Genomic DNA, 17,500 nt, shown 5'->3' on the forward strand with positions numbered 1-17,500 from the left:
ATTAAAACATATTACTATGTACTATATACTATAGAATTCTGCAGTAAACTGTAATATACTATAGAATACTATACTACACTCTGTAGTATCCCTCGATCATGTGTAGTACGTACTATAAAATGTTGCAGTATACTGTAGAATACTATAGTAAATACTACAGTAATGTCCGCAAAAATACTACTGTCCTCAGAAACATAAAAAAAAATAAAAAATATATAGTAAATAGTACAGTATTTAATATACATACAACACTGACCATTCCCTTCCCCCATAATGCAGTTTGTGCCATCCATAGGTGAGAAACCTATATGCCAAGTACTGACTATATAATATGTTACCTACAGGTTCTAGAATCTCTGTCCTCTCCTTTCAGACACCAGTCCTGCCCACCTACAGGTTCTAGTAAAGAGCAGAATCTCTATCCTCTCTGTTCAGACCCCAGTCCTGCCCACCTACAGGTTCTAGTAAAGAACAGAATCTCTGTCCTCTCCGTTCAGACCCCAGTCCTGCCCACCTACAGGTTCTAGAATCTCTGTCCTCTCCTTTCAGACCCCAGTCCTGCCCACCTACAGGTTCTAGAATCTCTGTCCTCTCCTTTCAGACCCCAGTCCTGCCCACCTACAGGTTCTAGAATCTCTGTCCTCTCCTTTCAGACCCCAGTCCTGCCCACCTACAGGTTCTAGAATCTCTGTCCTCTCCTTTCAGACCCCAGTCCTGCCCACCTACAGGTTCTAGTAAAGAGCAGAATCTCTGTCCTCTCCTTTCAGACACCAGTCCTGCCCACCTACAGGTTCTAGTAAAGAGCAGAATCTCTATCCTCTCTGTTCAGACCCCAGTCCTGCCCACCTACAGGTTCTAGTAAAGAGCAGAATCTCTGTCCTCTCCTTTCAGACCCCAGTCCTGCCCACCTACAGGTTCTAGTAAAGAGCAGAATCTCTGTCCTCTCCTTTCAGACCCCAGTCCTGCCCACCTACAGGTTCTAGTAAAGAACAGAATCTCTGTCCTCTCTGTTGAGACCCCAGTCCTGCCCACCTACAGGTTCTAGTAAAGAGCAGAATCTCTGTCCTCTCTGTTGAGACCCCAGTCCTGCCCACCTACAGGTTCTAGTAAAGAGCAGAATCTCTATCCTCTCTGTTCAGACCCCAGTCCTGCCCACCTACAGGTTCTAGTAAAGACCAGAATCTCTGTCCTCTCTGTTCAGACCCCAGTCCTGCCCACCTACAAGTTCTAGTAAAGAACAGAATCTCTGTCCTCTCCGTTCAGACCCCAGTCCTGCCCACCTACAAGTTCTAGTAAAGAGCAGAATCTCTATCCTCTCTGTTCAGACACCAGTCCTGCCCACCTACAGGGTGAAACAAAATATTAGGCCAGTGTTCATAATGTTTTTACACTCAGTGATAACGACACTATATATTTAACGGGGCATCATTTGACACTCAACCATTCCATTGAACAGACCGTATCCCAGACCATGGAGGCATGGCTGGTGTATTCCTATTGTGGGGTGATGGCTTAGCAGTTCACACACCAGCTCTAACAGTTATACAACATCAGCAAACTGTGTACTATTTCATGTTTTGATTGTTCCCATGAAGTTGAAATATGTTGACTTTTGTGGAAACATTTTGTTTCTCCACATTGCAGTGTGTTTTTTTTAGTCGTTGTTGTTGATGTTGTTGCTGGGTTTTTGTAGCGATTGTTATAAAATTCCTAATTTGCATTATATACGTCTGTTCCAGCCTTTTGACAACAGACAAAAAGAAACCACGATACATATTCATAAAGACAGGCAGACAACCAGCTGGATTAACTGAGCTCGGGTAATTTTCATCAACCCTTGGCTAATTCCAAACACAATTAACCTTTCCAAACAAACTGCACTTATCAGGGAGAATTCACCAGGCAGACGGGATGGGAGGAATATAAAAGAGACCACATGTTGCGTTTTTGCAAAATGAGCCTGAAGCTTTGTTGACATTTGTAAAATATATATATATATATATATATATATATATATAAATCTGCTTTGAAAGAAACTCTGCAATCAATATGTTGCCCTTATTGTAAAAAAACAACAAAGTAATGTATTCTAAATGACTTGCCTGGTTAAATAAAGGCTGTATAAACATCTACTGTAGATAATGGAGTTGAAGTGACGCAGTAGCTTTAGTTAAAATCCGTTATAAAGGTGAGTTAACTTAACTTAATGAGTTGTCTCAACTTGACGTACTGATGGACTCCTACCACGCTGTTCTGATACAGTTTTGAATATGTTTGATTTGTATTTATTTTATTTATTATAATCGCCATTATCTGACGCCAACGACGACAGCTAGTCTTACTGGGGACCGACACATCGCCCAAAAGATATTACAGACAAAACACTTTGGAATTGACATACATTTTAAAAACATGGATGTCCAGTGTGTGTGTGTGTGTGTGTGTGTGTGTGTGTGTGTGTGTGTGTGTGTGTGTGTGTGTGTGTGTGTGTGTGTGTGTGTGTGTGTGTGTGTGTGTGTGTGTGTGTGTGTGTGTGTGTGTGTGTATCTGTCAATGTTTTGTCTCAAACATAATGTCTGTAAACAAGGCAAATACCCTCTCCTACACAGACCCAGCCTGACTAGATATGAGCCAGTAGATATGCGTCAGTAGATATGAGCAAGTAGGTATGAGCCAGTAGATATGCGCTAGTAGATATGCGCTAGTAGATATGAGCCAGTAGATATGAGCCAGTAGATATGAGCCAGTAGACATGAGTCAGTAGATATGAGTCAGTAGATATGAGTCAGTAGATATGAGTCAGTAGATATGAGTCAGTAGATATGAGTCAGTTGATATGAGCCAGTAGATATGAGCCAGTAGATATGAGCCAGTAGATATGAGCCAGTAGATATGAGTCAGTAGATATGAGCCAGTAGATATGAGCCAGTAGATATGAGACAGTAGATATGAGTCAGTAGATATGAGCCAGTCGATATGAGCCAGTCGATATGAGCCAGTCGATATGAGCCAGTCGATATGATCCAGTAGATATGAGTCAGTAGATATGAGACAGTAGATATGAGTCAGTAGATATGAGTCAGTAGATATGAGCCAGTAGATATGAGCCAGTCGATATGAGCCAGTCGATATGAGCCAGTCGATATGAGCCAGTCGATATGAGCCAGTCGATATGAGCCAGTAGATATGAGTCAGTAGATTTGAGTCAGTAGATTTGAGTCAGTAGATTTGAGTCAGTAGATTTGAGTCAGTAGATTTGAGTCAGTAGATATGAGTCAGTAGACATGAGCCAGTCGATATGAGCCAGTACATTGAGCCAGTAGCTGAAACACAAAGTGTGCATACTAATTAGCATCATTTTCCCTTTGTACCCTGGTCTAAAGTAGTGAACTATATAGGTATAAGGTGCTCTTTGGGATGAATCCAGGGTGCTAGAGAGTTAACTGATGTGACCACTCCACCGGCTGTCCCAGGAGCTTCACACACAGTGCCGGCCGACTGGGTTTCATGTAGTGGGGCTGCCTTTGTGCCGACTCACTGCCCAACCCCGTCCCTTACCAGTAGCCTGGTCCCAGATCTGTCTGTTTGTGTGTTTCTGTCTGGATAACTCCTATGGTTATTGTCACGCCATGTACTACTGAGGATCCCGTGCCACCTGGGGCCTAACCCATGGGATCCTAACCCTAACCCTGTAACTAACCCTGTATCTAACCCTGTAACTAACCTTGTAACTAACCCTGTAACTAACCCTGTAACTAACCCTGTCCCTAACCCTGTAACTAACCCTGTAACTAACCCTGTAACTAACCCTGTAACTAACCCTGTAACTAACCCTGTCCCTGTTTGACCCCAGGATATGTCTGGTAACTAACCCTGTCCCTGTTTGACCCCAGGAAATGTCTGGTAACTCACCCTGTCCCTGTTTGACCCCAGGATATGTCTGGTAACTCACCCTGTCCCTGTTTGACCCCAGGAGATGTCTGGTAACTAACCCTGTCCCTGTTTGACCCCAGGATATGTCTGGTAACTAACCCTGTCCCTGTTTGACCCCAGGATATGTCTGGTAACTAACCCTGTCCCTGTTGTTTGACCCCAGGATATGTCTGGTAACTAACCCTGTCCCTGTTGTTTGACCCCTGGTAACTAACCCTATCCCTGTTTGACCCCAGGATATGTCTGGTAACTAACCCTGTCCCTGTTTGACCCCAGTATATGTCTGGTAACTAACCCTGTCCCTGTTTGACCCCTGGTAACTAACCATGTCCCTGTTTGACCCCTGGTAACTAACCCTGTCCCTGTTTGACCCCAGTATATGTCTGGTAACTAACCCTGTCCCTGTTTGACCCCAGGATATGTCTGGTAACTAACCCTGTCCCTGTTTGACCCCAGTAAATGTCTGGTAACTAACCCTGTCCCTGTTTGACCCCAGGATATGTCTGGTAACTAACCCTGTCCCTGTTGTTTGACCCCAGGAAATGTCTGGTAACTCACCCTGTCCCTGTTTGACCCCAGGAGATGTCTGGTAACTAACCCTGTCCCTGTTTGACCCCAGGATATGTCTGGTAACTAACCCTGTCCCTGTTTGACCCCAGGATATGTCTGGTAACTAACCCTGTCCCTGTTGTTTGACCCCAGGATATGTCTGGTAACTAACCCTGTCCCTGTTGTTTGACCCCTGGTAACTAACCCTATCCCTGTTTGACCCCAGGATATGTCTGGTAACTAACCCTGTCCCTGTTTGACCCCAGTATATGTCTGGTAACTAACCCTGTCCCTGTTTGACCCCTGGTAACTAACCCTGTCCCTGTTTGACCCCTGGTAACTAACCCTGTCCCTGTTTGACCCCAGTATATGTCTGGTAACTAACCCTGTCCCTGTTTGACCCTGGGATATGTCTGGTAACTAACCCTGTCCCTGTTTGACCCCAGTAAATGTCTGGTAACTAACCCTGTCCCTGTTTGACCCCAGGATATGTCTGGTAACTAACCCTGTCCCTGTTGTTTGACCCCAGGATATGTCTGGTAACTAACCCTGTCCCTGTTTGACCCCAGGATATGTCTGGTAACTAACCCTGTCCCTGTTTGACCCCAGGATATGTCTGGTAACTAACCCTGTCCCTGTTTGACCCCAGTATATGTCTGGTAACTAACCCTGTCCCTGTTTGACCCCAGGATATGTCTGGTAACTAACCCTGTCCCTGTTTGACCCCAGGATATGTCTGGTAACTAACCCTGTCCCTGTTGTTTGACCCCAGGATATGTCTGGTAACTCACCCTGTCCCTGTTTGACCCCAGGATATGTCTGGTAACTAACCCTGTCCCTGTTTGACCCCAGGATATGTCTGGTAACTAACCCTGTCCCTGTTTGACCCCAGTATATGTCTGGTAACTAACCCTGTCCCTGTTTGACCCCAGGATATGTCTGGTAACTAACCCTGTCCCTGTTTGACCCCAGGATATGTCTGGTAACTAACCCTGTCCCTGTTGTTTGACCCCAGGATATGTCTGGTAACTCACCCTGTCCCTGTTTGACCCCAGGATATGTCTGGTAACTAACCCTGTCCCTGTTTGACCCCAGGATATGTCTGGTAACTAACCCTGTCCCTGTTGTTTGACCCCAGGATATGTCTGGTAACTAACCCTGTCCCTGTTTGACCCCAGGATATGTCTGGTAACTAACCCTGTCCCTGTTTGACCCCAGGATATGTCTGGTAACTAACCCTGTCCCTGTTGTTTGACCCCAGGATATGTCTGGTAACTAACCCTGTCCCTGTTGTTTGACCCCAGGATATGTCTGGTAACTAACCCTGTCCCTGTTTGACCCCAGGATATGTCTGGTAACTAACCCTGTCCCTGTTGTTTGACCCCAGGATATGTCTGGTAACTAACCCTGTCCCTGTTTGACCCCAGGATATGTCTGGTAACTAACCCTGTCCCTGTTGTTTGACCCCAGGATATGTCTGGTAACTAACCCTGTCCCTGTTTGACCCCAGGATATGTCTGGTAACTAACCCTGTCCCTGTTGTTTGACCCCAGGATATGTCTGGTAACTAACCCTGTCCCTGTTTGACCCCAGGATATGTCTGGTAACTAACCCTGTCCCTGTTTGACCCCAGGATATGTCTGGTAACTAACCCTGTCCCTGTTTGACCCCAGGATATGTCTGGTAACTAACCCTGTCCCTGTTGTTTGACCCCAGGATATGTCTGGTAACTAACCCTGTCCCTGTTGTTTGACCCCAGGATATGTCTGGTAACTAACCCTGTCCCTGTTTGACCCCAGGATATGTCTGGTAACTAACCCTGTCCCTGTTGTTTGACCCCAGGATATGTCTGGTAACTAACCCTGTCCCTGTTTGACCCCAGGATATGTCTGGTAACTAACCCTGTCCCTGTTTGACCCCAGGATATGTCTGGTAACTAACCCTGTCCCTGTTTGACACCAGGATATGTCTGGTAACTAACCCTGTCCCTGTTTGACCCCAGGATATGTCTGGTAACTAACCCTGTCCCTGTTGTTTGACCCTAGGATATGTCTGGTAACTAACCCTGTCCCTGTTTGACCCCAGGATATGTCTGGTAACTAACCAGGTCCCTGTTTGAACCCAGGATATGTCTGGTAACTAACCCTGTCCCTGTTGTTTGACCCCAGGATATGTCTGGTAACTAACCCTGTCCCTGTTTGACCCCAGGATATGTCTGGTAACTAACCCTGTCCCTGTTTGACCCCAGGATATGTCTGGTAACTAACCCTGTCCCTGTTGTTTGACCCCAGGATATGTCTGGTAACTAACCCTGTCCCTGTTGTTTGACCCCAGGATATGTCTGGTAACTAACCCTGTCCCTGTTGTTTGACCCCAGGATATGTCTGGTAACTAACCCTGTCCCTGTTGTTTGACCCCAGGATATGTCTGGTAACTAACCCTGTCCCTGTTGTTTGACCCCAGGATATGTCTGGTAACTAACCCTGTCCCTGTTTGACCCCAGGATATGTCTGGTAACTAACCCTGTCCCTGTTGTTTGACCCCAGGATATGTCTGGTAACTAACCCTGTCCCTGTTTGACCCCAGGATATGTCTGGTAACTAACCCTGTCCCTGTTGTTTGACCCCAGGATATGTCTGGTAACTAACCCTGTCCATGTTTGACCCCAGGATATGTCTGGTAACTAACCCTGTCCCTGTTGTTTGACCCCAGGATATGTCTGGTAACTAACCCTGTCCCTGTTTGACCCCAGGATATGTCTGGTAACTAACCCTGTCCCTGTTTGACCCCAGGATATGTCTGGTAACTAACCCTGTCCCTGTTTGACCCCAGGATATGTCTGGTAACTAACCCTGTCCCTGTTGTTTGACCCCAGGATATGTCTGGTAACTAACCCTGTCCCTGTCGTTTGACCCCAGGATATGTCTGGTAACTAACCCTGTCCCTGTTTGACCCCAGGATATGTCTGGTAACTAACCCTGTCCCTGTTGTTTGACCCCAGGATATGTCTGGTAACTAACCCTGTCCCTGTTTGACCCCAGGATATGTCTGGTAACTAACCCTGTCCCTGTTTGACCCCAGGATATGTCTGGTAACTAACCCTGTCCCTGTTTGACACCAGGATATGTCTGGTAACTAACCCTGTCCCTGTTTGACCCCAGGATATGTCTGGTAACTAACCCTGTCCCTGTTGTTTGACCCTAGGATATGTCTGGTAACTAACCCTGTCCCTGTTTGACCCCAGGATATGTCTGGTAACTAACCAGGTCCCTGTTTGAACCCAGGATATGTCTGGTAACTAACCCTGTCCCTGTTGTTTGACCCCAGGATATGTCTGGTAACTAACCCTGTCCCTGTTTGACCCCAGGATATGTCTGGTAACTAACCCTGTCCCTGTTTGACCCCAGGATATGTCTGGTAACTAACCCTGTCCCTGTTGTTTGACCCCAGGATATGTCTGGTAACTAACCCTGTCCCTGTTTGACCCCAGGATATGTCTGGTAACTAACCCTGTCCCTGTTGTTTGACCCTAGGATATGTCTGGTAACTAACCCTGTCCCTGTTTGACCCCAGGATATGTCTGGTAACTAACCAGGTCCCTGTTTGAACCCAGGATATGTCTGGTAACTAACCCTGTCCCTGTTGTTTGACACCAGGATATGTCTGGTAACTAACCCTGTCCCTGTTTGACCCCAGGATATGTCTGGTAACTAACCCTGTCCCTGTTTCACCCCAGGATATGTCTGGTAACTAACCCTGTCCCTGTTGTTTGACCCCAGGATATGTCTGGTAACTAACCCTGTCCCTGTTGTTTGACCCCAGGATATGTCTGGTAACTAACCCTGTCCCTGTTGTTTGACCCCAGGATATGTCTGGTAACTAACCCTGTCCCTGTTTGACCCCAGGATATGTCTGGTAACTAACCCTGTCCCTGTTGTTTGACCCCAGGATATGTCTGGTAACTAACCCTGTCCCTGTTTGACCCCAGGATATGTCTGGTAACTAACCCTGTCCCTGTTGTTTGACCCCAGGATATGTCTGGTAACTAACCCTGTCCATGTTTGACCCCAGGATATGTCTGGTAACTAACCCTGTCCCTGTTGTTTGACCCCAGGATATGTCTGGTAACTAACCCTGTCCCTGTTTGACCCCAGGATATGTCTGGTAACTAACCCTGTCCCTGTTTGACCCCAGGATATGTCTGGTAACTAACCCTGTCCCTGTTTGACCCCAGGATATGTCTGGTAACTAACCCTGTCCCTGTTGTTTGACCCCAGGATATGTCTGGTAACTAACCCTGTCCCTGTCGTTTGACCCCAGGATATGTCTGGTAACTAACCCTGTCCCTGTTTGACCCCAGGATATGTCTGGTAACTAACCCTGTCCCTGTTGTTTGACCCCAGGATATGTCTGGTAACTAACCCTGTCCCTGTTTGACCCCAGGATATGTCTGGTAACTAACCCTGTCCCTGTTTGACCCCAGGATATGTCTGGTAACTAACCCTGTCCCTGTTTGACACCAGGATATGTCTGGTAACTAACCCTGTCCCTGTTTGACCCCAGGATATGTCTGGTAACTAACCCTGTCCCTGTTGTTTGACCCTAGGATATTTCTGGTAACTAACCCTGTCCCTGTTTGACCCCAGGATATGTCTGGTAACTAACCAGGTCCCTGTTTGAACCCAGGATATGTCTGGTAACTAACCCTGTCCCTGTTGTTTGACCCCAGGATATGTCTGGTAACTAACCCTGTCCCTGTTTGACCCCAGGATATGTCTGGTAACTAACCCTGTCCCTGTTTGACCCCAGGATATGTCTGGTAACTAACCCTGTCCCTGTTGTTTGACCCCAGGATATGTCTGGTAACTAACCCTGTCCCTGTTTGACCCCAGGATATGTCTGGTAACTAACCCTGTCCCTGTTGTTTGACCCTAGGATATGTCTGGTAACTAACCCTGTCCCTGTTTGACCCCAGGATATGTCTGGTAACTAACCAGGTCCCTGTTTGAACCCAGGATATGTCTGGTAACTAACCCTGTCCCTGTTGTTTGACCCCAGGATATGTCTGGTAACTAACCCTGTCCCTGTTTGACCCCAGGATATGTCTGGTAACTAACCCTGTCCCTGTTTGACCCCAGGATATGTCTGGTAACTAACCCTGTCCCTGTTGTTTGACCCCAGGATATGTCTGGTAACTAACCCTGTCCCTGTTTGACCCCAGGATATGTCTGGTAACTAACCCTGTCCCTGTTTGACCCCAGGATATGTCTGGTAACTAACCCTGTCCCTGTTTGACCCCAGTATATGTCTGGTAACTAACCCTGTCCCTGTTTGACCCCAGGATATGTCTGGTAACTAACCCTGTCCCTGTTTGACCCCAGGATATGTCTGGTAACTAACCCTGTCCCTGTTGTTTGACCCCAGGATATGTCTGGTAACTCACCCTGTCCCTGTTTGACCCCAGGATATGTCTGGTAACTAACCCTGTCCCTGTTTGACCCCAGGATATGTCTGGTAACTAACCCTGTCCCTGTTGTTTGACCCCAGGATATGTCTGGTAACTAACCCTGTCCCTGTTTGACCCCAGGATATGTCTGGTAACTAACCCTGTCCCTGTTTGACCCCAGGATATGTCTGGTAACTAACCCTGTCCCTGTTGTTTGACCCCAGGATATGTCTGGTAACTAACCCTGTCCCTGTTGTTTGACCCCAGGATATGTCTGGTAACTAACCCTGTCCCTGTTTGACCCCAGGATATGTCTGGTAACTAACCCTGTCCCTGTTGTTTGACCCCAGGATATGTCTGGTAACTAACCCTGTCCCTGTTTGACCCCAGGAAATGTCTGGTAACTAACCCTGTCCCTGTTGTTTGACCCCAGGATATGTCTGGTAACTAACCCTGTCCCTGTTTGACCCCAGGATATGTCTGGTAACTAACCCTGTCCCTGTTGTTTGACCCCAGGATATGTCTGGTAACTAACCCTGTCCCTGTTTGACCCCAGGATATGTCTGGTAACTAACCCTGTCCCTGTTTGACCCCAGGATATGTCTGGTAACTAACCCTGTCCCTGTTTGACCCCAGGATATGTCTGGTAACTAACCCTGTCCCTGTTGTTTGACCCCAGGATATGTCTGGTAACTAACCCTGTCCCTGTTGTTTGACCCCAGGATATGTCTGGTAACTAACCCTGTCCCTGTTTGACCCCAGGATATGTCTGGTAACTAACCCTGTCCCTGTTGTTTGACCCCAGGATATGTCTGGTAACTAACCCTGTCCCTGTTTGACCCCAGGATATGTCTGGTAACTAACCCTGTCCCTGTTTGACCCCAGGATATGTCTGGTAACTAACCCTGTCCCTGTTTGACACCAGGATATGTCTGGTAACTAACCCTGTCCCTGTTTGACCCCAGGATATGTCTGGTAACTAACCCTGTCCCTGTTGTTTGACCCTAGGATATGTCTGGTAACTAACCCTGTCCCTGTTTGACCCCAGGATATGTCTGGTAACTAACCAGGTCCCTGTTTGAACCCAGGATATGTCTGGTAACTAACCCTGTCCCTGTTGTTTGACCCCAGGATATGTCTGGTAACTAACCCTGTCCCTGTTTGACCCCAGGATATGTCTGGTAACTAACCCTGTCCCTGTTTGACCCCAGGATATGTCTGGTAACTAACCCTGTCCCTGTTGTTTGACCCCAGGATATGTCTGGTAACTAACCCTGTCCCTGTTGTTTGACCCCAGGATATGTCTGGTAACTAACCCTGTCCCTGTTGTTTGACCCCAGGATATGTCTGGTAACTAACCCTGTCCCTGTTGTTTGACCCCAGGATATGTCTGGTAACTAACCCTGTCCCTGTTGTTTGACCCCAGGATATGTCTGGTAACTAACCCTGTCCCTGTTTGACCCCAGGATATGTCTGGTAACTAACCCTGTCCCTGTTGTTTGACCCCAGGATATGTCTGGTAACTAACCCTGTCCCTGTTTGACCCCAGGATATGTCTGGTAACTAACCCTGTCCCTGTTGTTTGACCCCAGGATATGTCTGGTAACTAACCCTGTCCATGTTTGACCCCAGGATATGTCTGGTAACTAACCCTGTCCCTGTTGTTTGACCCCAGGATATGTCTGGTAACTAACCCTGTCCCTGTTTGACCCCAGGATATGTCTGGTAACTAACCCTGTCCCTGTTTGACCCCAGGATATGTCTGGTAACTAACCCTGTCCCTGTTTGACCCCAGGATATGTCTGGTAACTAACCCTGTCCCTGTTGTTTGACCCCAGGATATGTCTGGTAACTAACCCTGTCCCTGTCGTCTACCCCAGGATATGTCTGGTAACTAACCCTGTCCCTGTTTGACCCCAGGATATGTCTGGTAACTAACCCTGTCCCTGTTGTTTGACCCCAGGATATGTCTGGTAACTAACCCTGTCCCTGTTTGACCCCAGGATATGTCTGGTAACTAACCCTGTCCCTGTTTGACCCCAGGATATGTCTGGTAACTAACCCTGTCCCTGTTTGACACCAGGATATGTCTGGTAACTAACCCTGTCCCTGTTTGACCCCAGGATATGTCTGGTAACTAACCCTGTCCCTGTTGTTTGACCCTAGGATATGTCTGGTAACTAACCCTGTCCCTGTTTGACCCCAGGATATGTCTGGTAACTAACCAGGTCCCTGTTTGAACCCAGGATATGTCTGGTAACTAACCCTGTCCCTGTTGTTTGACCCCAGGATATGTCTGGTAACTAACCCTGTCCCTGTTTGACCCCAGGATATGTCTGGTAACTAACCCTGTCCCTGTTTGACCCCAGGATATGTCTGGTAACTAACCCTGTCCCTGTTGTTTGACCCCAGGATATGTCTGGTAACTAACCCTGTCCCTGTTGTTTGACCCCAGGATATGTCTGGTAACTAACCCTGTCCCTGTTGTTTGACCCCAGGATATGTCTGGTAACTAACCCTGTCCCTGTTGTTTGACCCCAGGATATGTCTGGTAACTAACCCTGTCCCTGTTGTTTGACCCCAGGATATGTCTGGTAACTAACCCTGTCCCTGTTTGACCCCAGGATATGTCTGGTAACTAACCCTGTCCCTGTTTGACCCCAGGATATGTCTGGTAACTCACCCTGTCCCTGTTTGACCCCAGGATATGTCTGGTAACTCACCCTGTCCCTGTTTGACCCCAGGATATGTCTGGTAACTAACCCTGTCCCTGTTTGACCCCAGGATATGTCTGGTAACTAACCCTGTCCCTGTTTGACCCCAGGATATGTCTGGTAACTAACCCTGTCCCTGTTTGACCCCAGGATATGTCTGGTAACTAACCCTGTCCCTGTTTGACCCCAGGATATGTCTGGTAACTAACCCTGTCCCTGTTGTTTGACCCCAGGATATGTCTGGTAACTAACCCTGTCCCTGTTTGACCCAAGGATATGTCTGGTAACTAACCCTGTCCCTGTTTGACCCCAGGATATGTCTGGTAACTAACCCTGTCCCTGTTTGACCCCAGGATATGTCTGGTAACTAACCCTGTCCCTGTTTGACCCCAGTAAATGTCTGGTAACTAACCCTGTCCCTGTTGTTTGACCCCAGGATATGTCTGGTAACTAACCCTGTCCCTGTTTGACCCCAGGATATGTCTGGTAACTAACCCTGTCCCTGTTTGACCCCAGTAAATGTCTGGTAACTAACCCTGTCCCTGTTGTTTGACCCCAGGATATGTCTGGTAACTAACCCTGTCCCTGTTTGACCCCAGGATATGTCTGGTAACTAACCCTGTCCCTGTTGTTTGACCCCAGGATATGTCTGGTAACTAACCCTGTCCCTTTTTGACCCCAGGATATGTCTGGTAACTAACCCTGTCCCTGTTAGACCCCAGGATATGTCTGGTAACTAACCCTGTCCCTGTTGTTTGACCTGCAGGATCCAGTGCCACCTGGGAGGGCCTGATGGGACCCATGCTGCCAGCCCAGTTTGCCCGGATGACATCACTCTCAGCGCCAGGTGTTGCTCTCATGACTGGAGACTGGAGACCCCACTCAACATCAGGTTAGGCCCTGTCAATCAATCAATCAATCAATTAATCAGGTTAGGCCCTGTCAATCAATCAATCAATCAATTCATCAGGTGGGATATGTCAGTCAATCCATCAATTCATCTATCAATTAATACAGTTTCATGTTTTTGACCATACAGTATGTTCATGTATTTATGAAAATACTATACCGTATAATACACTGGTAGAGGCTCATTTTATATTCATCAGACTGAATTGTTTGCGCTTGAAATCAGCATGGATTTAGTCCTACACTCTGTGAAGAATATAATTGATCATAACACAAACCTTGAACTTCTCAAAATATGTCATCATTGTAATAAACGTTCCTCTTGTTACAGTAGGAGAACAGACCTACTGTACCGTGAGCTTCATATCATTGTAATAAACGTACCTCTTGTTACAGTAGGAGAACAGCCCTTCATATCATTGTAATAAACGTTTCTCTTGTTACAGTAGGAGAACAGACCTTCATATCATTTTAATAAACGTACCTCTTGTTACAGTAGGAGAACAGCCCTTCATATCATTGTAATAAACGTTCCTCTTGTTACAGTAGGAGAACAGACCTACTGTACCGTGAGCTCCATATCATTTATATCTTTGTTTCAGGGAGGTTGGCATCTCTACATCAAAATGCTTTTATGTTTCTTTCATCATTCCTCATGTCTAGATAAAGGCTGAACCAATCTGTCCATCGTTGATTTAAAGTGTACCATGTAAAGAGATGAAATGTATCACTGTGATGTGACAGACAGCACCTCCTCCACTCCGGGGCGGCAGGTAGTCTAGTGGTTAGAGGTTTGGACTAGTAACCAGCAGGTAGCCTACATTTTTTTTACATTTTAGTCATTTAGCAGACGCTCTTATCCAGAGCGACTTACAGTAGAGTGCATACATTTTATTACATTTACATACTGAGACAAGGATATCCCTACCGGCCAAACCCTCCCTAACCCGGACGACGCTATGCCAATTGTGCGTCGCCCCACGGACCTCCCGGTTGCGGCCGGCTGCGACAGAGCCTGGGCGTGAACCCAGAGACTCTGGTGGCGCAGCTAGCACTGCGATGCAGTGCCCTAGACCACTGCGCCACCCGGGAGGTACAAATCTGTCGTTCTGCCCCTGAACAAGGCAGGTTAACCCACTGTTCCTAGGCTGTCATTGAAAATAAGAATTTGTTCTTAACTGCCTTGCCTAGTTAATAAATAAAGGTTAAATAAAAATAATAATAAATTGACACATCTCTGTGTTGTGACACAGACAGCACCTCCTTCAGTCCACTCTCAGTCAAATAAACACATCTCTGTGTTGAGACAGAGACAGCACCTCCTTCAGTCCACTCTCAGTCAAATAAACACATCTCTGTGTTGTGACAGAGACAGCACCTCCTTCAGTCCACTCTCAGTCAAATGAACACATCTCTGTGTTGAGACAGACAGCACCTCCTTCAGTCCACTCTCAGTCAAATAAACATATCTCCTATGAGTACTGTATAAACAGGGTGTGTGTGTGTGTGTGTGTGTGTGTGTGTGTCTCAGACTAGTAAGGTATCAGATCATCTCAGTATACATTATTACATCTGATTGTTCATAATCTACAATCCTTGAGTGCAACATTTTAACATTTTAACATGTTTGAGCAAGTGGAAAGTGCAGTAAAACACATTTTATTTTCCATACACACACAAACACACACTAACACACACACACACACACTAACACGCACAACAACTCCCAGTTCACGGAAGGAAAGAAGGACTCATGGAAGCATATTTTGGTGCCAATAGCTTTAATATTTCCCAGGCTTCCTCTTGTCATCTCTCTTCATCTTGATGTCAGCTTCACTTGACTGCCTTCTGAAGGCCACAGGAGAATTACCAGTCACCAGACGGGAAACTAGGAAACTGCCTTCTGAAAGCCACAGCAGAATTACCAGTCACCAGACGGGAAACTAGGAAACTGCCTTCTGAAAGCCACAGCAGAATTACCAGTCACCAGACGGGAGACTAGGAAACTGCCTTCTGAAAGCCACAGCAGAATTACCAGTCACCAGACGGGAAACTAGGAAACTGCCTTCTGAAGGCCACAGGAGAATTGCCAGTCACCAGACGGGAAACTAGGAAACTGCCTTCTGAAAGCCACAGGAGAATTACCAGTCTCAGACGGGAAACTAGGAAACTGCCTTCTGAAAGCCACAGGGGAATTACCAGTCTCAGACGGGAAACTAGGAAACTGCCTTCTGAAAGACACAGGAGAATTACCAGTCACCAGACGGGAAACTAGGAAACTGCCTTCTGAAAGCCACAGGAGAATTACCAGTCTCAGACGGGAAACTAGAAAACTGCCTTCTGAAGGCCACAGGAGAATTACCAGTCTCAGACGAGAAACTAGGAAACTGCCTTCTGAAAGCCACAGGAGAATTACCAATCTCAGACGGGAAACTAGAAAACTGCCTTCTGAAGGCCACAGGTGAATTACCAGTCTCAGACGGGAAACTAGGAAACTGCCTTCTGAAAGCCACAGGAGAATTACCAGTCACCAGACGGGAAACTAGGGCTTTGTTTCCTACCAAGCTGAGATGAGGGAGCGTTTGTGTTTTTGAAGAGATCCTAACGGTATACACTCTTTCTATGACACTGACTGACCAGGTGAATCCAGGTGAACGCTATCATACCTTAGTGATGTCACTTATTGATGTCAAATCCACTTCCAATCAGTGTAGATGAAGGTAGAGGAGACAGGTTAAAGAAGGATTTTTACACCTTGAGACAATTGACACATGTATTGTGTATGTGTGTGCTAATCAGCGGGTGAATGGGCAAGAACAAATATTTCAGTGCCTTTGAATGGGGTTCCAGGCGCACCAGGTTTGAGTCAAAGGAGGTTGGTGGAACCTTAATTGGGGAGGACGGGCTCATGGTAATGGCTGGAGCGGATTAAGTGGAATGATATCCAACACATGGTTTCTATGGTTACTATGTGTTTGAGGCCATTCCATTTGAACCGTTCCGTTATTCGGAGCCGTCCTCCCGGAGCCGTCTTTTGAGAGTTTTTCACACTCAAAAGACATGCCACCACCAAAAGGACACTAGGGTGTCTGGAGTCTCTACCCGCCTCTACCAGGCGGTGTCAGAGGAAGGCCCTAAAAGACTCCAGCCACCCTAGTCATAGACTGTTCTCTCTGCTACCGCACGGCAAGCGGTACCGGAGCACCAAGTCTAGGTCCAAGAGGCTCCTTAACAGCTTCTACCCCCAAGCCATAAGGCTCCTGAACATATAATCAAATGGCTACCCAGACTATCTGTATTGCCCCGCTCTTTTACACCGCTGCTACTCTCTGTTGTTATCATCTCTGCATAGTCACTAGATAGGGTAGCCTAGTGGTTAGCGCGTTGGGCTAGTAACCGAAAGGTTGCAAGTTCGAATCCCTGAGCTGACAAGGTACAAATCTGTCGTTCTGCCCCTGAACAAGGCAGTTAACCCACTGTTTCTAGGCCGTCATTGAAAATAAGAATTTGTTCTTAACTGACTTGCCTAGTTAAATAAAGGTTAAAAAAAATAACACAACCTACTTGTACATATTACCTCGACTACCGGTGCACCAGCACACTGACTCTGTACCGGTACCCCCCTGTATATAATCTTGCTTTTGTTATTTTACTGCTGCTCTTTAAGGACTTGTTACTTATTTCTAATTATTGTTTTATTTTTTTACTGCGTTGTTGGTTAGGGGCATTTCACTTTAAGATATTCACATGTGACTAATAACATTTGATTTGATTTGACCCAGCCAACTTGACACAACTAGATTGTACTATAGATCACTCTAAGCTGCATATTTCTATGCTCGTACTATAGATAAATCTAAGCTGCATATTTCTATGCTCGTACTATAGATAAATCTAAGCTGCATATTTCTATGCTCGTTCTATAGATAACTCTACGCTGCATATTTCT

The 17,500-nt window shown here is 46.6% G+C and overlaps 1 protein-coding gene across 7 annotated transcripts in view; it reads left to right on the plus strand.

The window, feature by feature from the left end:
- Positions 1–17,500, plus strand: part of tcerg1l (transcription elongation regulator 1 like) — a 249,798-nt gene that overhangs the window by 197,003 nt on the left and 35,295 nt on the right. For all 7 annotated transcript variants that reach the window (XR_008756582.1, XR_008756583.1, XM_055901605.1 and 4 more), the window contains exon 6: positions 13,409–13,534. Coding sequence is in view for 5 of the 7 variants with exons in the window: in XM_055901605.1 (XP_055757580.1) it covers positions 13,409–13,534 (126 nt within the window). In the remaining 2 variants the exon portion in view is untranslated. The remainder of the gene's footprint in view (positions 1–13,408; positions 13,535–17,500) is intronic.

The sequence above is a fragment of the Salvelinus fontinalis genome, chromosome 37 (genome assembly GCF_029448725.1).
Source record: "Salvelinus fontinalis isolate EN_2023a chromosome 37, ASM2944872v1, whole genome shotgun sequence".
NCBI lineage: Eukaryota > Metazoa > Chordata > Actinopteri > Salmoniformes > Salmonidae > Salvelinus > Salvelinus fontinalis.